Source organism: Scyliorhinus canicula, chromosome 21 (genome assembly GCF_902713615.1).
Source record: "Scyliorhinus canicula chromosome 21, sScyCan1.1, whole genome shotgun sequence".
Classification (NCBI taxonomy): domain Eukaryota; kingdom Metazoa; phylum Chordata; class Chondrichthyes; order Carcharhiniformes; family Scyliorhinidae; genus Scyliorhinus; species Scyliorhinus canicula.
This window is the reverse complement of record NC_052166.1, coordinates 65,622,367-65,643,384: the sequence shown is the minus strand read 5'-3', so window position 1 is coordinate 65,643,384 and position 21,018 is coordinate 65,622,367. Positions and strand designations below refer to the sequence as shown.

The 21,018-nt window shown below is 50.5% G+C and overlaps 1 protein-coding gene across 1 annotated transcript in view; it reads left to right on the top strand.

The window, feature by feature from the left end:
* LOC119955530 (laminin subunit gamma-3-like) overlaps positions 1 to 19,539 on the top strand; it is a 123,578-nt gene extending 104,039 nt beyond the window's left edge. Inside the window, exons 19-28 of the mRNA XM_038781803.1 lie at positions 6,356 to 6,496; positions 6,636 to 6,825; positions 8,221 to 8,355; positions 10,075 to 10,222; positions 10,538 to 10,684; positions 11,973 to 12,075; positions 13,456 to 13,658; positions 15,128 to 15,286; positions 18,240 to 18,339; positions 18,730 to 19,539. Of these exons, the coding sequence (XP_038637731.1) occupies positions 6,356 to 6,496; positions 6,636 to 6,825; positions 8,221 to 8,355; positions 10,075 to 10,222; positions 10,538 to 10,684; positions 11,973 to 12,075; positions 13,456 to 13,658; positions 15,128 to 15,286; positions 18,240 to 18,339; positions 18,730 to 18,980 (1,577 nt within the window). The 3' untranslated portion in view covers positions 18,981 to 19,539. The remainder of the gene's footprint in view (positions 1 to 6,355; positions 6,497 to 6,635; positions 6,826 to 8,220; positions 8,356 to 10,074; positions 10,223 to 10,537; positions 10,685 to 11,972; positions 12,076 to 13,455; positions 13,659 to 15,127; positions 15,287 to 18,239; positions 18,340 to 18,729) is intronic.
* The last annotated feature ends 1,479 nt before the right edge of the window (positions 19,540 to 21,018 follow it).

Genomic DNA, 21,018 nt, shown 5'->3' with positions numbered 1-21,018 from the left:
CGGACACGTGCTTGTAGGATTAGAATTGCGGTTTTAATATACTCACAACAGAGCCAGCCTATTAGCCATTGAACTTTCGGTGAACTGGCCGTCTGACCATGTGGCACTGATCTTTATACAGCAGCTCCAAGGGGAGGAGTTCTGGGCAGAGCCAAGGGAGAAGCCCCGTACAACTCGAGCATTCCCAGAGCTACTCCCCCTGGAGGACAGGTAGTGCAACTGCACTTACAATACAGACACATGTATATACAGATTATAATCCGGTGTGAATCACATTCACCACAGCGTGTTTGTCCATAGATCTTTGAAGGTGGAAAGCAGGTGACTAGGGGGCCGAGAAAGGAATATGGGACACTTGCCTTTATCAATCCAGGCATAGATTTCAGAAGCAGGGAGGTGATGCTGGAGTTGTATAGAGTACTGTGAGCAGTTCTGGCTGCCGCATTATAGGAAGGATGTGATTGCACTGGAGGGGGTACAGAGGAGATTCACCAGGATGTTGCCTGGGATGGAACATTTACGTTACGGAGAGATTTGGATGGGCTCGGGTTGTTTTCGCTGGAGCAGAGAAGACTGAGGGGGGGTGACCTGATTGAGGTGGACACGATTGTGAGGGGCATGGACAGGGTGGATAGGGAGCAGCTGATCCCCTTAGTTGAAGGGTCAGTCACGAGGGGACACAAGTTCAAGTTGAGGGGCAGGAGGTTTAGGGGGAATTTGAGGAAAAACCTTTTTACCCAGAGGGTGGTGACGGTCTGGAACGCACTGCCTGGGAGGGTGGTAGAGGCAGATAGCCTCACATCTATGAGGGTTGGTTTAGCTCAGTGGGCTAGACAGCTGGTTTGTGATGCAGAACAAGGCCAGCAGCGCAGGTTCAATTCCCGCACCAGCTGAGAATTCTGAATTCTCCCTCCGTGTACCCGAACAGGCGCCGGAATGTGGCGACTAGGGGATTTTCACAGTAACTTCATTGCAGTGTTAATGTAAGCCTACCTGGATGAGCACTTGACACGTCTTAACATTCAAGGCTACGGGGCCAAGTGCTGGCAAATGGGGTTGGTTAGGTAGGCAGGTCAGGTGTCAGTGCAGACTCGATGGGCCGAAGGGTCTCGTCTGCTCTGTGCAATTCTGTGATTGGTTATAGACACGGTTAGTGGGGTGCTGGTTTCAAATTTAAACGATAGAAGGTGAGGCTCAATTTCCCAGCCCTCTCATTCCTCCCCCCCCACTCCCCCTCCAGAAGGAATAATCCTCAATCCCACCCTCACTAAGGGGTGGATTGCCATTTGGCACGATCCTGGCACCGTGCCCATTGTAGAGGCCAGCTGGATAAGACAGACAGACATTCTTCGCTGGCATTCTGGAAATCAGACCCTCCTGCTGGATATTCGGACGGGCGTGCTTCCCAGGAGGTGTTACCAGGAACTCCTCCCTCCCCTCAATGTCCATTCCTGAGCTCCGGGCACTGAGGCCAATTTCTGGTGGCCCACGTACTGAAGGAAATTGAGACGGCAACATGGGAATTCCAAAGCAGTGCTTGGGGTGCCACTTAGTGGCCAGCACTGGAATAACAGGCATGATTACTTCTGGCCACAGTCACACTGGAAAGCGTCAATTTGAACAGTTTGTGGCTTTCAGTGCAGCCGAGCCTGGTGTACTGTGGGGGATGATCACCAGCAGATGTACACAACCCAAGCATCACTGTGTAGAAGATTAGGGTGGGGTTAGATTGGGGTTCTCCCCTGAGCCCTGGCCAATAGTTGCTCTCAATAAACATTAAAACAGATTACATTATAAATATCACTTGTGGGATCTTGGGGCGGGATTCTCCAAAATGGAGGCAGAGTGTCCACGCCGTCGCAAACGCCGTCGTGTTTTACAACGGCGTGAACAGGCCGCTCCCACGTCACAAGGGGGCCAGCACGGCGTTGGAGTGGTTTGCGAGACTCCAGCTGCAGATCCTGACGTGAACTGGGCGCCGCGGGATCCGCCCATGCACAGTGGGGCCGGTGACAGCCGCCGCATGGGCGGTAACCTCGCGGAGCGCTCCGGCCCTGCACCAACTTGGCGCCGGGGTTCTGGCCCGGGGGGGGGGGAGAGGCCAGCCCGCTGATCGGTGAGCCCCGATCGCGGGCAAGACCCCATCGGAGGGCCCCCCCCGGGAACGGAGCCCCCTCCCCACAGGCCGCCCCCCCCAAGCCTTCGCGACGAGTACCCGCTGGCAGTGACCAGGTGTGGGCAGTGCCGATGGGACTAGGCCGTTTACGCGCGGCCGCTCGGCCCATCTGGGTGGGAGAATCGCGGCCCGGCTGCGGAGAGCGGATAGCGACCGGCGCCACGCCAAACGCACCGGCGCGAACGGTGCCGACTCTCCGCACTTCGGAGAATCGCGTGCCGGCATAGCGCAAATAAATGGCTGATGGAACCATCAAATCACGAGACACATGCTTTAAGATATGAAGAGTGGTTTTAATCTACTTACTACAGAGCCAGCCTGTTACCCGTTGAACTCTCGATGAACTGCAGGCTGGCTCTGCACACGGTTATTTATACAGCAGCACAAGGGGGAGGAGTCGTGGGCGGAGCCACGGGTGGAGCCCTGTACAAGCTCCTGAGCATTCCCAGAGCTACTCCCCCTAGTGGTCGGATAACGCTACTGTGCTTACAAAGATACAGTGAGAATTACCAAGTTACATTCACCACACCGCTCTGAAACGCGAGGTGTAATTTTCTGGAATCACAGCAGGCAAGGACACAGTATCAGGCGTGAAACAAAAGTCAGCTCCCTGCCTGTGGGAAACTAGTTTGGAATTTTGTTGTCTGCGCTTTGCTGGCATGTATCTGTGCTTACAATGGTATTGGTAAATACAGTGTGAATTACTAAGTTACATTCACCACAGACGCCGACTCTCCCAGCCGGCGCGGCTTTGGAGAATCCCGCTGTGTGGAAATTGGCTGCTGCGTTTCTTCCATTAAAACAGCGACCACACTTCAAATAATACTTCATTGCTTAAGGTAATTGTGGTAATTCTTTTTTAGCTGAGATCCAATTTTTGGGTAATTGAGGTGAGAATCTTAACAATTAAGACTTGAGTCTGGGGGCGGGGGGGCGGCATGTGGCGCAGTGGTTAGCACTGGGACTGCGGCGCTGAGGACCTGGGTTCAAATCCCGGCCATGGGTCACTGTCCGTGTGGAGTTTGCACATTCTCCCCGTGTCTGCGTGGGTCTCACCACCACAACCCAAAGATGTGCAGGATAGATGGATTGGCCACGCTAAATTGCCCCTTAATTGGAAAAAATAATTGGCTACTCTAAATTTATTTAAAAAAAGAGAAGGTTAAGTTTGAACTGAGGGGAAGGATGGAGGGGTTCTACAATTCATGGGCATTATTCATTATGCACTTTCAAGAACTGGATAACATTGAACATTAGTTGGGGCGGGTGGGTGGGAGGTTTGGGGGGAGGGGGGTGGTGTGTGTTAATGGTGGGTATGGGTGATTCCTGATTCCTTTTTGTCATTTGTTTATGTAAACATGCGGGCTGATGTTTGGAATTTGGTGGGAGGATGGGATCGTTGTTATTTCATAGGTTCATAGAATTTACAGTACAGAAGGAGGCCATTTGGCCCATCGAGTCTGCACCGGCTCTTGGAAAGAGCACCCTACCCAAGGTCAACACCTCCACCCTATCCCCATAACCCAGTAACCCCACCCAACACTAAGGGCAATTTTGGACACTAAGGGAAATTTAGCATGGCCAATCCACCTAACCTGCACATCTTTGGACTGTGGGAGGAAACCGGAGCACCCGGAGGAAACCCACGCACACACGGGGAGGATGTGCAGACTCCGCACAGACAGTGACCCAAGCCGGAATTGAGCCTGGGACCTTGGAGCTGTGAAGCGATTGTGCTATCCACAACGTTGAAAGAAGTTTAGACTCTGGGAGCCAGTACACAAAATGGCGGGAAAAGGTGTTGCCATGGATACATTTGATGAAGACGGTGAGACTGGGTTATCATATGAAGACAGGTTTCAACTTTAATTCAAACACCAGAGGGACTAAAGGTTGCAGCATCTCCCGGCCCCCATACTGCAAAACCTAATCCATCCAGTAAAGCCGGACGTTAAAATCTACAACCAATTGATGAAAGTTCTAGAAGGGCATTTCTCATATCAACCACTTTTAATTACACAAAGGTTTCGGTTCCACCGCCGTGGTCAAGAAGGAGGTGAAAGGGCAGCACGGTGGCACAGTGGTTAGCATTGCTGCCTCACAGCGCCGAGGTCCTGGGTTCGATCCCGGCCCCGGGTCACAGTCCGTGTGGAGTTTGCACATTCTCCCCGTGTTTGCGTGGGTTTCGCCCCCACACAACCCAAAGATGTGCAGGGTAGGTTAATTGGCAACGTTTAAAATTGCTCCTTAATTAGAAAAAAAAGAATTGGGTACTCTAAATCTATTTTAAAAAAGGAGGTGAAAGCCTCTTACAATTTGTAGTGACTTTCAGAAGGTTGGCAAAATACTGTGAGTTTAGTGCAACACTTGACGACACCCTTCATGATAGGCTGGTCTGTGGACACTGCCACAAAGCTATTCAGAGGAAGCTGCTTACTGGAAGAGACTTAACTCTCTCATTAGCTGGAGATGTTACCACATCGATGGAGCTAGCAGCAAAAGAGGCTATGCAGGTAGGAGCAGGAGCGAAGATCCACAAAATGAAGGCCGCTAAAGACAAGTCGGCAAGGGTACAACCGTCTCATCAATGTACACAAACTGGACATCCAGGAATGCTGGAGGAGAGAAAATAAGTGCAGGAACTGTGGCAAAAAGAGCCATATTGCCAAAGCATGCTGGGTATGGTAAACTTCACCCACACCCAGATGTGCAAGAAAAAGATAACAGGCGCTATTTAATGGAAATGACACAGAGTCCCACGTTGAGCGCATTTAGCCGGGTGCTTCCTGGGACCCTGCTTCATTTCGGGGCCTCAGTAGGGACTGGCCCCACCAAGGCCACACTTAGTCTCATTTCCTGCACTAACAAGTTCCGCTCGCCAGTGCGGGAAGAGATCGGGGAGCGACTTTTAAATGGCTCGTGGGGCTAACTACTCACTTGAATATGCAAATCTAATGGGCGGGATCCAGATTGCGTCGTCTCCCGACATCCTGTTAGATTTCGCAAGGTATGACGAGCCGGTTAAATCTCGCAAGTGGCCTCTTGCTTAGGGGCTGGTTTAGCTCACTGGGCTAAATCGCTGGCTTTGAAAGCAGACCAAGGCAGGCCAGCAGCACGGTTGCTGTTCCCGTACCTGCCTCCCCGAACAGGCGCCGGAATGTGGCGACGAGGGGCTTTTCGCAGTAACTTCATTGAAGCCTACTCGTGACAATAAGCGATTTTCATTTTCATTTCATTTCTTGCAAGATATGCCAGCCGCCCCGCGTCCCGAGTTGGGCGTGGCCATTAAATCACGTCCAACTTCTGAACCTCCGAGTAGAGTTTACAAGATAACAGCCGAAGTTCAAGACCCCCTCAGCAGGCGATACACCCGAACAACCTCAGGAGCTGGAACTTTGTGTTTTGTCAGCACAGGGCAATCAATAACGTTTCCGGGTATTTCCAAAACCTGATGGTAACCAAGTCAGAATGGAAGTGGATACGGGGGCAGCTGGAGCACTGATACCTGAGACAATTTATAATCAGAAGTTAAGGCATCTGTACCTCTGAGAGGATACATTCTGAGAGCATGATTGGGTAAAATCAAACTCAACTGGGGAGGGGTGAACCAACTGGTTGACTCAAAGACTGAGCAACGACATCTGGAAAAGTATAAAAACGTGTTTGAAGAATCACTGCCAATGACTGACAGGAGTTGAAGTTCAACTCAAAATTAAGCCAAACAATACACCAACATGTCTCAAAGCGAGAATGGTACCATACGCCATCAGGGCAGAAGTCGAAGAAGAATTAGAAAGATGAGTCCAAAGAGGAGTCATTGAACCAGTTACTACAAATGATTGGGCTACACCAATCGTTCCTGTGTTAAAACATGATGACTCAGTAAGGATATTTGGAGATTTTAAGACAATTATACACCAGGTATCGTGTGCAGATCGCTATCCACTGCTGTTAATTAAAGACTTGTTTGTTGGAATTTCTATAGATCAGAAATTCGGTAAGATATCACTGGTGTATTTACAAATGGGGCTGCCAAATGTCAGCTGCTACTCACTAACGTGACGGACAAAGGTCTGTTTCATTACAGGAAACTTCCATTTGGGATAATATCTGCTGCTCTTTTTCGGAGGTCCATGGATCACATTCTGAGTGGGATAAATGGGATGCAATGTTATATAGATGACATCCGCATCATCGGCTCAAGTGAACAAGAGCATTCGAACAACTTGGAGGTCACACTGAAAAGTCCACAAATCCATAACCAAAAGTGTGACTTTTTCAGGATATCCATGGGTCACATCATCTCTAAAGGTGGCTTCCGTAAGGGGCTGAAAATGATGACAGAAGTCTTAGAAGCATCACGTCCTCAGAATGTGACACACCGAGGTCGTTTCTGGGATTAATAACTCATTACAGTTAACAACATGATTGAAGCCTTTATAGGCTTTGTTATGGACAGAAGAATGGGAAAGTGCTAATAACGAAGTAAAAGAAAGTTTAAAGAAATGTGAGCTACTGGTTCACCTCAATCCCAAGCTGAAGTTACAACTTGCTTGCGATGCATCACCCTATGGGGTTGGTGCAGCTGTCTCGCACATTAAGCCTTCAGAAGTAGAATGGCATTTCCTTCACTCACCCTTACTGGCTCAGTAATGGATTACGCCCAGCTGGACAAAGAGGCGTTGAGCATCATTTTCAGGGTAAGAAGGTTTAATCACGACCTTTGGGGATGTCATTTTTGCTCTGTGAACTGATCATCGACCCTTGACCACAATCTTTGGGCCGTATTAAGGCATTCCTTCTTTCGCAGCCAGTCGGTTGCAGAGATGGTCTTTGATATTATCGGCGCACACGTACGATAGTTGATATTGTAAATCGGAGCAACATGCAAACGCTGATGATTTGTCCTGATTGCCGTTACAAATTGAGCAAGAACCTGATGAAAACGTTGCCAATATTCTGCAATTTCTCACTTGTGGATAATGTAACTTCATCACAAGTACAGAGAAAGACAAGAACCGACCCAGTGATGGAAAGGTGATGGATATGGTCCAAAAAGGACGTCATATAAACCCAGACTTCAAGCCCGACATCACGAGAAGACTTGAGTTGACAGTCCAAAGAGGAATCAGAGTGATTAATCCTCTGTATTTGCATAATAAAGTCCTTGACCAACTGCATGAGGGACATCTTGGTGTGGGCGGGATGAAGGAACCAACATGCAGTTATTTTTAGTGGCCAGGATTAAACGCTCAAATCAAAGAGAAAGTGGGGCAATGCCAGTCCGGTGCAAACCTAGGAAATACTTCACCACTCCACCACACATAGAACATAGAACAGTACAGCACAGAACAGGCCCTTCGGCCCTCGATGTTGTGCCGAGCAATCATCACCCTACTCAAACCCACGTATCCACCCTATACCCGTAACCCAACAACCCCCCCTTTAACCTTAATCAACCTCTAACAGCCATGGCAATTATTACACATAGACTGCTCGGTAGCACAGTGATTAGCACTGTGGCTTCACAGCGCCAGGGTCCCAGGTTCGATTCCCGGCTTGGGTCACTGTCTGTGCGGAGTCTGCACGTTCTCCCCGTGTCTGCGTGGGTTTCGTCCGGGTGCTCCGGTTTCCTCCCACAAGTCCAAAGACGTGCTATTAGGTAATTTGGACATCCTGAATTCTCCCTCTGTGTACCCGAACAGGAGCCGGAATGTGGCGACTAGGGGCTTTTCACAGTAAGTCCATTGCAGTGTTAAGCCTACTTGTGACAGTAAAGATTATTACATTTCCAGCATTTTCTCTTTTTATTTCAGATTTTCAGCACCTGCAGTGCTTTGCTTTTCTGTTAACTCTCTCCTTAACCTTCTCTGCTGCAAGTGGAGAAATTCCAGCTTCTCTACACAACTCAAGTTAAAATGCAACCCCAAAGCCTGATGTGTTTGATTCACTGCTGACCTTCTGCCCTGTGTTGGCCCTCACCCCCTCTCCTCCCCCTCTCCTCCCCCTCTTCCCTCTCTCTCTCTCTTTCTCTCGTTGTACAGTCAGACCAGAATGGCGATGGAGATCGAGTCAATCGTGAGAGAAGCCCTGGCTACGTCAAACCGCAGCCACCTCATCCTGTCGGGCATTCTCGAGGACAACTCCATAGCTGGTGACATCACGGAGGCTGAGGACCGGTGAGTGAGCACCCACCCAAGGCTCCACTCTGGGCTCCATCACCCCTGCAGGGGTACTATCCCCCAAAATGGACACCTTTGCCGACAGAGGCATCGGGAGGGGTGACCCAGAGGCGAAGGGCCTGGGTTTTAAAGAGCATGTTGGGTGATGGGGGGAGGGGGGGGGGGGGGGGGGGGGAGTGAGAGAAGTTGGAGGAATGCAAGGATCTCTGGGGATTACAGGAGTGATCTACTCCTTCAGAGCTATGACATAATTTAATTTTTAAGGGGCGACACGGTGGCGCAGTGGGTTAGCACTGCTGCTTCATGACGCCAGGGACCCGGGTTCGATCCCGGCCCCGGTTCTCTGTCCGTGTGGAGTTTGCACATTCTCCCCGTGTCTGCGTGGGTCTCACCCCCCACAACCCAAAGATGTGTACGCTAGGTGGATCGGCCACGCTAAGTTGCCCCTTAATTGAAAAAAGAAGAATTGGGTACTCTAAATTTATTTTTGAAAAAGAAATTTTTAAAAAATTTCAATGAAGGGGCAATTTAACGTGGCCAATCCACCGACATTGCACGTCATTTTTGGGTTGTGGGGGCGAGACCCACGCAGACACGGGGAGGGGCATTGACATAATCAAAAGGTTCTCAGTCTCCATCTGAGAATCAACACCGATTAGATTTGGCCGCAGCTGCCACAGATATAGATCATAGAATCGCTACAGTGCAGAAGGAGGCCATTCAGCCCATCGAGTGTGCGCCGCCCCTCTGAAAGAACGCTCTACCTAGGCCCACTCCCCCCACCCGATCCCTGTACCCCCATAACCCCACCTAACTTCACGTCTTTTGGAAACTTAAAGGGGCAATTTAGCACGGCCAATCCACCTAACCCGCACATCTTTTGGACTGTGGGAGGAAAACGGAGCACCCGGAGGAAACCCACGCAGACACAGGGAGGACGTGCAGACTCCGCACGTCACTGTGACACCAGGTCCCCAAATCCGAAACTCAATTGGCTAAAAGCTACTGCTAACTGAACAAAAATCCACTCTTGGAACCCCAGCCGCACAGACAAATAGAGTCACTTTCCAGACAGGTTCCTGACAAAATAATAGGGACTTCTCTTGAAAGGTGACACAGCCTGTAACACGCTTTGGAATGTTTGCGATAATTCCCTGAGGACATGTAATGAATGGAAGTCACTCTGTTCCCTTTGTGTGTGGGGTGGGGGGGGGTCAGCCATGGCTCAGTGGCTAACATTCTTACCTGAGTCAGACGCTGGTTGGTTCAAATCCCGCTCGACCATGAACCCTGGGCCGACACCACGGTGCTATGCTGAGGGAGTGCTGCACTGCCAGTGATCGCGTCTTTCAGATGAAGCTGAGAGGTGAGGCTCCCCGTCTCCCTCTTGGGTAGCAGGAAAGACCCCAAGGTGGACAAATAGAGTTGCGGTACAGAAGGGTCTAATTGAATGGTGGAACCGACTTGAGGGACTGAATGGCCTCTTCCTATTCGAAAGTTCCTGAGCCTGGACATTATCAGGTTATTATCACATTTCAGTTAGTGGGGGCTTGCTGTGCGTATATTGGTTACCGTGTTTCCTTCGTTACAACAGTGACTACACTCCATTGAAAATACTCCATTGGCTGGAAAGAGCTTTTCCCGAGGTGGTGAGAGGCGCTATAGAAATGCAGGTTCCATTTTTCCTGGTAGATCTCTTTCTCTTGTTTCTTACAGACTGCAGACGTTGCAAAGTAAAATGGAGGAGCTGACGGAGGAGGTGGAGGTGGTGCTGAGGGAGGTGAAGAGGCTGTACACCTCCACTCAGAAAGCTCAAAGGGCCAGCCTCACTCTGCTTCAAAACCACACGGAACTGGAGCCCGAGGTTTGTGCGCCGCCCCTCCTGTTCCCACTGGCAGGCCTCCCATGGCAATACTCGCGTCTTTCCCCCCTTTAACATCGGCCTCTTTGAACATGTGTTTGGTCGCTTAACCTAAAGTCTGTTTATTTGGACTCGATGTCAAATCTTGTCCAACTCGCGCTCCTGTGAAGATCTTTTGCTTGAAAGGTGCTATCTAAATGCAAATTGTTGTTGTTGCGGCGATGATCTGCATGTTCATTGGCCTTCAGACCCCTATTTTAATCTTGTTGGACCCGGAATTGGCCAATAGGATTCCTCTGATTGTCTTCTCTCTGACAGGGCTGGGTCAATTTCACCACAGAACTTAAGGATTTGGAGAGTACTCTTCAGACCAAAGAAGAGCAAATCGAGAAGCTCCTGCTGGAGTTGGAGCCTCAGGTGAAGGCCTTGAACATGGGAGTGGAAACCAAGGAGTTGTATAACGAGGTGAGGAGCAGGGGCTGTGTTCTGTTATATATCTGGGTCATTGTAGTTGAGTGCAATGTCTCTTTAAGAAGGGACTCACATGACCCGCGTGATGCCATCTTCGCGGGCGTTTGCCCTTGTCTAGTACCAACCTTTGTAGGGTGAAGACCCTGTGGTGATGTGCATCACTGTAAATACACAAGGGGTTAATGTAAATACATGTAGGCTAGCTAGACACTAGAGGGAGCACCAGAGACATGACACACAGACACTCAACCAATAGATCAGTTAGATAGGACACGACCAATGGGCATTCACGATACACACAGAGGTGACACGACCACAGGAGGGCATTACACCAACCCATATATAAAGGACACAGGACACATGATCTGCCTCTTACCAGTGGAGACAGTCAGTGAGTAGAGACACAGGGTTGATTCAATATCACTCGCACCACGTGGATTGTAGCAGACTGGTTAGTCAGTCTGAGTAGCTATATAAGGATTAGCAGTCGTGTCGAACCCGAGTAATAGAAGTGTAAATAGTTTAACAAACGTGTTGAAGTTATCCCCACGTCTGAACCTTCCTTTGTCAAGTGCACCACAAGGAAGCCGCTTATGCCACACTTAGAGCATAACAAGACCGACCCATTGAAGAAACCGCTGTTGATCTTGCATTCGATCTGTATGCATCAGCAATCTGTTCCTTTTCTACCGTTTCTCCAAAAATACAACAGATTCCTCTCCTCCTGATAAATCCCACTGTTGCCCAATATTACAACGGTGACGGAATTTCATTGTAAACGCTTGGGATGTTCAGAGGCTGTAATAGCTGGGGGGGAGGGGGGGGGGGTGCCCAGCTGGGGTGCCCTTTCGCAGACCTGATGGGCCAAATGGCCTCCTTCTGCACTCTAGGGATTCCTGGATCCAATAGAATTTGCAGAATCTTTACAGTGCAGAAGGAGGCCATTCGGTCTATTGAGCCTGCACTGGCTCTCTGAAAGAGCGTTCAACCTGCCCCTCCCCCATCCCCGTAACCTTGCACATTCTTCCTTTTCAAATAGCAATCCAAATCCCTTTCGAATACCGCGATCAAACCTGGGTCATTGAATGTGTTCAAGGTTGTGATAGGTAGAATTTTTATTGACAAGGGAGTCGAGGGTTATTGGAGACGACAAGAAAGTGGAGTTAAGACCACAATCGGATCGGCCATGATCGCATTGGATGGTGGAGCAGGCTCGATGGGTCGAATGGCCTGCTTGTGTTCCTATTTCTTATTACCGTCTGATCTTTCTCCCTTTTATTAGCTCCTGAATCGTGTTAAGTTTGCCCAGGCCACAGCGAGTGCATCAATCCAACAGGCCAAACGCATTAAGGAAGAAGGAAGATCCTTGGTGAAAACTTTGGAAGGTATATTCCGATCTTGCTGCTGCCCCTCCCACTTGAGAAATTGTCCAATTAGACCCACGCAGACACGGGGGGGTAGATCGGAGTTAATTCTCTTTGCAACTGGAAGGTGGGACACCGTCGGGGCGGGGGTGGGGGGGGGGGGGGTGTGGGCAGGCATGTCAGGTGTCCAAGGGTGGGAATGTGGGGGCAGGGCAACATGGGGATGGGCATGTTGAGTGACCAATGGCAGGGGTGTTGAGAGGCCCGGGGAGGGGGGCGGAGCGAAGACAGGCACCGTGAGGATAGGCCACGATTGAACCCCATCACTGTGTGGGGCTGAGTGCCTCGTGACATGGGGGGGGGGGTTATGAGCACCAAGTACATGAGAATTCAATGCCTTAACGTTCCCCCTCACACCGCTTTGTCGTAACTTGTCTCCTCTCTGACTGATAACAGAGAATCATAGAATTTACAGTGCAGAAAGAGGCCATTCAGCCCATCAAGTCTGCACCAGCTCTTGGAAAGAGCACCCTACCCAAGGTCCACACCTCCACCCTATCCCCATAACCCAGTAACCCCACCCAACACGAAGGGCAATTTTGGACACGAGGGCAATTTATCATGGTCAACCCACCTAACCTGCACATCTTTGGACTGTGGGAGGAAACCGGAGCACCCGGAGGAAACCCACGCACACACGGGGAGGATGTGCAGACTCCGCACAGACAGTGACCCAAGCCGGGAATCGAACCTGGGACCCTGAAGCTGTGAAGCAATTGTGCTATCCACAATGCTACCGTGCTGCCCATGAACATATTAAAAAACAACCTTAATTCCCTTACGGTTTGTGTGAAAGACTGTTACCTGACATCATCCCTGGACAACCTAGTTCTAATTTGAATGATCAGGTCCTGCCCCCTTGTCCTGGTCTCTCCCCACCAGAGGAACCAGTTTCTCTATGGACCCTGTCGAATTCTATAATCATCTTCAACACCTCGATTAGATCCCCCCTCAATCTTTCTATACTCGATGGAACACAAGCCTATTCTTTTTAACCTGTCCTCCGATTGTAACTATGGGCAGCACGGTGGCACAGTGGTTAGCACTGTTGCTTCACAGCTTCACGGTCCCAGGTTCGATTCCTGGCTTGGGTCACTGTCTGTGCGGAGTCTGCACATCCTCCCCCTGTCTGCGTGGGTTCCCTCCGGGCGCTCCAGTTTCCTCCCACAAGTCCCGAAAGACATGTTGTTAGGTAATTTGGACATTCTGAATTCTCCCTCTGTGCACCCGAACAGGTGCCGGAATGTGGCGACTAGGGGCCTTTCACAGTAACTTCATTGCAGTGATAATGTACGCCTACTTGTGACAATAAAGATTATTATTGTCGGTCTTTGTTCTCAGACAATAAGAAACTGTTTTCGACGAGGAAGATGAGAAACAAAGGAAGTTTCCGGAAGATGGGGGCTATCAGAGAGCGGCTGTTGGCGGAGGCAAAAAGGAAGACAGCACAGGCTAGCCGGATGCTGCGAGCTGCCCAATCGAGTTCCACCATCAGCAACGCCACAGCCGCTCGAACCTTGAACCTCACCAGACATGTTGCAAAGGTCAAAGAGGAACGCTGCTTCCCTGTGCATTTAACCCATTTCAGCCAGAGTCCCTTTCTCTTTCGGATAGTTTGGTAGACGCCTGTGTTGGAATAACGGGATAGAGAGGGGGTATCTGTCAGTGTTCAGATATCATAAACAAACAATGGATATACCACAAAAATCAAGCCATTTGACCCAACAGGTTCATGCTGATGTCTATGCTCCTCTCGGGCTTTCTCCCATCTTTCCTCGTCTGTCGTTGTCACCATCTGCTCCTGGTCTCCCTCATGTGTTTGCCCAATTTCTCCTCAAAAGCATCTGTACTGGGCAGCACGGTGGCGCAGTGGTTAGCACTACTGCCTCACGGCGCCGAGGTCCCAGGTTCGATCCCGGTCCTGGGTCACTGTCCGTGTGGAGTTTGCACATTCTCCCCGTGTCTGCGTGGGTCTCAACCACCCCCCCCCCCCCCCCCACCCCCCCCCCCCCCACAACCTAAAGATGTGCAGGGTGGGTGGATTGGCCAGGCTAAATTGCCCCTTAATTGGAAAAATAATAATTGGATACTCTCTAAACTTCTTTTTTTTTAACAAGTCACCACCAGTCAGCTCTCCCCCTCAAAGAGAAGTCTGATCATCTGGGATTATGGCAACTTTACTCTGACTAACACCCAGGCCGGAATTCTCCATTGGGATCTGTTCCCGCTGGAAGTGCGCCCCAAGGCGTGGGGGGAATCCCATTGACGAGACCCGGGAAGAGAGAATTCGGGCCATCAGCGAACAAGAGGCAGGGTGACTGGAAAATCCCCCCCCCCCGCAGTGTCTCCAAGTTGTTCCCTTTATATATACTCTTTCGAATGCCCCCAAATCAACAAAACTAACTAATGAACCACCCCTTAAACGGATACTGTTGTTAAAAAGAAAATCAACAAAAACTTCAATTAAAATGTCGTTATGGCCGGAGATGATACAATCCAACGCCTGCAGTGGCCCCTGCTGGGCAAAGGCCTGAAGTGCACCAGTGGACATCACTAACTCCCTCTCCAGGGAAACCTGGTGTGGAATGTCTTTCTTTATATGCTCTTCTGAAAAAAACATAAATCAATAAAATAAACTAATGGAAGCAATAACGACTCCTTGAAGGGGCAAGTCTATCTTTATTTTGTTATAAACCCAGCAGTGGTGAGCATGGGAGAGCCAGGAAATTCACACCCCTGTGCCGGTTTGTCTAAGTACAGCGCTGCACAGGTGGAGGTTCCCCTGCAGGGGAATGTGCACATCAGCAAACCACATGGGCCTGAGTTTCCCCCCATGGGCCCTATCCCGGTAAATCCATTCCATAATTAGGGTCCCCTCAGACAGAGAATTCTGGTGGGATAAATCTCCTTACATTAGAGGAAAAAGTAATTTTCCAGCTTGTAGAACCTTCTAGAAACCACCTAGAAAGCTTTCTCGCCTGGAGGCAACTTCTGGTTTCCTTGTTCCTTCCAGGAGGCCCAAAGGGTCAGGAGACGAACCCGGGATCAGGCCACGCAGTCCGACTCACTCCGCCCATATCTGGGAGCCATGCAGGAACAACTCCAAGCCCAGGAGAGCCAATCTACAGCCTTGAAGGCCACAGTCCAGGAGGACATAGACACAGCGACCAAGGTAACACCAAGAAAGGATTTATCTCGGTGGAGGAGGCCTACATTTGGTAGGCCGGTAACGTTTTGTCAGTGGCCGAGTAGGGTTTTATATCCGTTGCCACGGGCTACCAATAACCCAGAGTTATTCGGGAGTCTGCAGCAACCCAAGATTAAGCTCCAGGATATTGCGAATGTAAAAACCCACAGGAGTGTTAAAGATCATTTTTAAAAGTATATAGTTTTCAACTCGTTTTATGAGTCACAAAAATACAGGCCATTAGGGATGAAATGCTGACAGCCGCGAATTGCCCAGCAACGTAGTGAAAAGCCAACTTGCTTTCCGATTGGTGGTGGAATGCTGCAAAGATGGATGTGTCAGTCGGGAGAGTGGGAGTGGGGTGTTTGCAGGCTGGACCACACACAAACCCACTTCTGGAAATGGAGCCAAGCAGAGTCGGCAAATCCCGCTTATATGTGGGATACGTCGCTTTTACATGTAGGAGAGATTTTAGTCAAATATCGTTGACGCATTTTCATACCTACAATCATATGAATTAGGAACAGGAGTTGACTACACCCTCAGTACTGACCCTCTGACAGTGCGGCGCTCCCTCAGTACTGACCCTCTGACAGTGCAGCACTCCCTCAGTACTGACCCTCTGACAGTGCGGCACTCCCTCAGTACTGACCATCTGACAGTGCAGCACCCCCTCAGTACTGACCCTCTGACAGTGCCGCACTCCCTCAGTACTGACCCTCTGACAGTGCAGCGCTCCCTCAGTACTGACCCTCTGACAGTGCAGCACTCCCTCAGTACTGACCCTCTGACAGTGCAGCACTCCCTCAGTACTGACCCTCTGACAGTGCGGCGCTCCCTCAGTACTGACCCTCTGACAGTGCTGCACTTCCTCAGTACTAACCCTCTGACAGTACAGTACTCCCTCAGTACTGACCCTCTGACAATGCAGCACTCCCTCAGTACTGACCCTCTGACAGTGCAGCACTCCCTCATACTGACTCTGACGGTGCAGCACACCCTCAGTACTGACCCTGTGACAGTGCAGCACTCCCTCAGTACAGACCCTCTGACAGTGTGGCACTCCCTCAGTACTGACCCTCTGACAGTGCAGCACTCCCTCAGTACTGACCCTCTGACAGTGCAGCACTCCCTCAGTACTGACCCTCTGACAGTGCGGCACTACCTCAGTACTGACCGTCTGACAGTGCTGCACTCCCTCAGTACTGACCCTCTGACAGTGCAGCACTCCCTCAGCACTGACCTTCTGACAGTGCAGCACTCCCTCAGTACTGACCCTCTGACAGTGTGGCACCCCCTCAGTACTGACCCTCTGACAGTGCAGCACTCCCTCAGTACTGACCCTCTGACAGTGCTGCACTCCCTCAGTACTGACCCTCTGACAGTGCAGCACTCCCTCAGTACTGACCCTCTGACAGTGCAGCACTCCCTCAGTACTGACCCTCTGACAGTGCAGCACTCCCTCAGTACTGACCCTCTGACAGTGCAGCACTCCCTCAGTACTGACCTTCTGACAGTGCAGCACTCCCTCAGTACTCCCTCTAACAGTGCGGCACTCCCTTAGTACTGACCCTCTGACAGTGCAGCACTCCCTCAGTACTGACCCTCTGACAGTGCAGCACTCCCTCAGCACTGACCCTCTGACAGTGCAGCAATCCCTCAGTACTGACCCTCTGACAGTGCAGCACTCCCTCAGCACTGACCCTCTGACAGTGCAGCAATCCCTCAGTACTGACCCTCTGACAGTGCGGCACTCCCTCAGTACTGACCCTCTGACGGTGCGGCACTCCCTCAGTACTGACCCTCTGACAGTGCGGCACTCCCTCAGTACTGACCCTCTGACAGTGCAGCCCTCCCTCAGTACTGACCCTCTGACAGTGCGGCACTCCCTCAGTACTGACCCTCTGACAGTGCAGCCCTCCCTCAGTACTGACCCTCTGACAGTGCGGCACTCCCTCAGTACTGACCCTCTGACAGTGCAGCACTCCCTCAGTACTGACCCTCTGACAGTGTGGCATTCCCTCAGTACTGATCCTCTGACAGTGCAGCACTCCCTCAGTAGTGCACTGGGAATTTCTGACTGTATTCTGCATAAATGGGGCATTTATTGTCCCTTTTTTATGGGCTGTGGGCATCGCTGGCTGGGCCAGCATTTATTTGCTATCTGTAATTTCCCTTGGGAAGGTGGTGGTGAGCTGCCTTCCTGAATCTCTGAAATCCCTGTGGCCTCGGTAGACCTGCAGTGCTGTTAGGGAGTTCCAGGATTCTGACCCAGCGGCAGTGAGGGAACAGCCAATATATTCTCAAGTCAGGATGGTGGGTGACCTGAGCTCACAGCCCACAGAGCCTCACCTCCCACAGAGGGGACAAGGTGAAGGGGGGTAAAAACCCATTGACAGCCTTGTCATTTCCAAGTAAATGTACCGTGTGATGAGTAATGACAGGCAACGCTGTCACTCTAACCCCACAGGGTGCAGCTGACTGACAGCTGGGTCACAGTAAGAATCTGACGCATTATATCATTTTTATGGTTCAGTGTTGAAGCTGTAGCAGCTCTGAGGGAGTGTTGCTCTGTCACAGGTTCACTCCGCACATGAGATGTTGAACCAATGGCTCAAATGAACATTAATGAGTCCTGGCCCCTGAGCCAGAAAACACAGATTTGCAGCTGTTGGTGGGATCTTCCCATGCACGGAATGGCTCCTCCTCCAGGCCAGAAACAGCAGCGCAGCGCGAGAGCTGATTGCTCTTGAGTTTTGGGAATGTTCCACCTGAAGCACTGTTGCTTTAACCTCTTACCTGCTCTGCCGCCTGGTCCCCACTGACCATGCAGCACCTTCTCTCAGTACCGCCCAGCGGGTCTTGGAGGGCAGAGCTTGCAACAGGCTGAGCCAAGCTGACATCTTTACCTTGTTATTGGTTTCCCTCTTTCTGACAGATCCTACGCGAGACGGAGGCGATGGACAAGAACATGGAGGAGGCCAAACACTCGCTCGATGGTGGCCTGAAGCTGTTGACAGAGTTGCTGAAAACGATCGGTATGTTTGTGGACTGGAGACTGAGGCGGTCGGGGTGAGAGCCTGGGCCGTGCGGTCACCAAGCCCCGGGATCGTGGGGTCACCGAGCACGGGGTCGTGGGGTCTCCGAGCACGGGGTCGTGGGGTCACTGAGCCCCGGGCCGTGCGGTCACCAAGCCCCGGGATCGTGGGGTCACCGAGCACGGGGTCGTGGGGTCACTGAGCCCCGGGCCGTGGGGGTCACTAAGCCCCTGATCACCATTTCGCAAACTTACTGAGCCTAGGGTCACAGGTCACGGAGACCCAGGTCACGGTGTCATGGAACCCCCTGGATGCTGCAGATTCCTGGTGTGACTCTCAGGTGGTGCCACCATGTGAAGCCTCATTTATTCTTTTCTGTTTTCCTGGCAGAGCATCTTGAGATTGACCAAGTGACAGACGAAACGCTGAATAAAACAAAGACTCAGATGGGAGCTCTGAGGTGGGCGATTGACCGGACGCTGGCACGGAAGGTGCGGGAACTGGAGGCTGCCTCTGAGATGCAGACCCTGAAGATGAAAATATTTGAAAAGGACATAGAGGAGATTGAGTCAGAGAAACACATCCTGGAGGACATTGTCCAGAACTTGCCGCAGGGCTGTTATAACAGAGTGGGCTTGTAGAGGCTTAGGGAGGTTGGGGGAAGGAGAAGTGATTACCATGGTCATCTTTTATGTTATAATCTCAAGGCGTTTGCCGTTGCCTCCATTTTGAATGAGTAATTTGATTGGGCATTTAACCTCCTACAACATTCCTTCCAATTTTAACCCAGTAACCTCACCTCCTGGCTTTGTGACTTTGGATAAGTTCTGAACCCAGTACGTCAACCAACTACCCACTGTTCAAACTTTAACACCGCCTGTTGGGTGGTAAAATGGGACTAACACTGTCTGCACCCCAATGTTCATTCACTCGTCCTGTCTAACTGATCCAGCGAGTTCAAAGGCTATCCTTGTGCCATTAGATTGATTTTCTTAGAGTGATTTCATACAACTGAGTGATTACTGGGCCGTTTCAGAGAGCCGTTAACAGTTAACCACATTGCTGTCACAAGTAGGCCAGACCGGCTAAGGTTAGCGGGTTTCCTCCCCTATAGGGCATTAGTGAAGCAGACGCGTTTCTCCGATAATCCGATAGTTTCACCGTCGCCAGCATTTTATTCCAGATTTATTCACCTGTTATGGGGCCTCACGGTAGCATGGTGGTTAGCATCAATGCTTCACAGCTCCAGGGTCCCAGGTTCGATTCCCGGCTGGGTCACTGTCTGTGTGGAGTCTGCACGTCCTCCCCGTGTGTGCGTGGGTTTCCTCCGGGTGCTCCGGTTTCCTCCCACAGTCCAAAGATGTGCGGGTTAGGTGGATTGGCCATGCTAAATTGCCCGTAGTGTAAGGTTAATGGGGGGATTGTTGGGTTACGGGTATACGGGTTACGTGGGTTTAAGTAGGGTGATCATTGCTCGGCACAACATCGAGGGCCGAAGGGCCTGTTCTGTGCTGTACTGTTCTATGTTCTATGTTCTATGTTATGGGGCCAGGGTTTCGAGGACCCCAAAGTGTATCATGGAGTTCACCTGACCCACAACCTTTAACAGATTGTGGTATGGGGAGCACACGGCCCACTCTACAGGTGTGGTACAGCAGAAATGGAAAAATATTTTTTAAAAGCAAAACAATGTTTATTCTATGAACTCAAGTTAACCTTTTTAAAACATACAGTGAACATCTTAGCAACCATTAATTCAAATACAACCCCCAAAGACTACAACACTAAGTAAACCTTTAAGCTTTCCTTTTAACATCTATACGACTTAAAAACATCTTTCAACAGAAGCACATTAACATTCACTACTGAGAACATTTATAATTCTTAATTCACCAAATGATCAAGAGATAGTCTTTTGATGGCAGAGAGAACAGCAGTGCACCTGCTTGGTCTGGCTTCAGCTCCAACACTGAAAACTAAACTAAAACACACCCTTCAGCCTGCTCAAAAACGAAAGTAAAAAGCTGACAGACTGCCCAGCTCCACCCACTCTCTGACATCACTGCAGTAGTAAACACCCATTTCTTAAAGGTACTCTCACATGACACATTGAATTTAAATTCGCTCACCTGCTGTCGTTGGATTTGAACCATTGTCTCTGGACATCAGCCTCTGGATTACTAGACCAGTAACATTAACACTGTTCCTCTGTCCCCGTTTACCCAGTTGCCACTGCTGTGGGCCCACAAGCTGGTTCACCATCACCCTCACGAGGACAGTTAGGGATGGGCGGTAAATGCTGGCCTAGCCAGCTCCTCCTTCATCCAGTGCCAAATCTGTGCTGCAGTTGACCCTTGATAATAGCGACACATTCTGAGATCTCGAAATCTCCCACCATCAGGAAGTCATGCCCTCTCAATCAGTCTGTAGCCTTTGAAAGTGTAGCGCTAACAATTATACTCAAAGTCGAGAGACTGGTTCAATAGAGGCTTTATTGTTGTACGATGTTGTCCCTCCATCTGCAACTGTAGACTAAGGGTCTGAGCAGCTCTCATACATTTATACACAAGCTCCCTGTGGGCGGAGCTAGCTGGCAGGGGCTGACCGGAGGAACCTATATTACAGGTACAGGCATACATCCCCCTACTGCAGTACACATAACTACAGTGGTTATCTCAC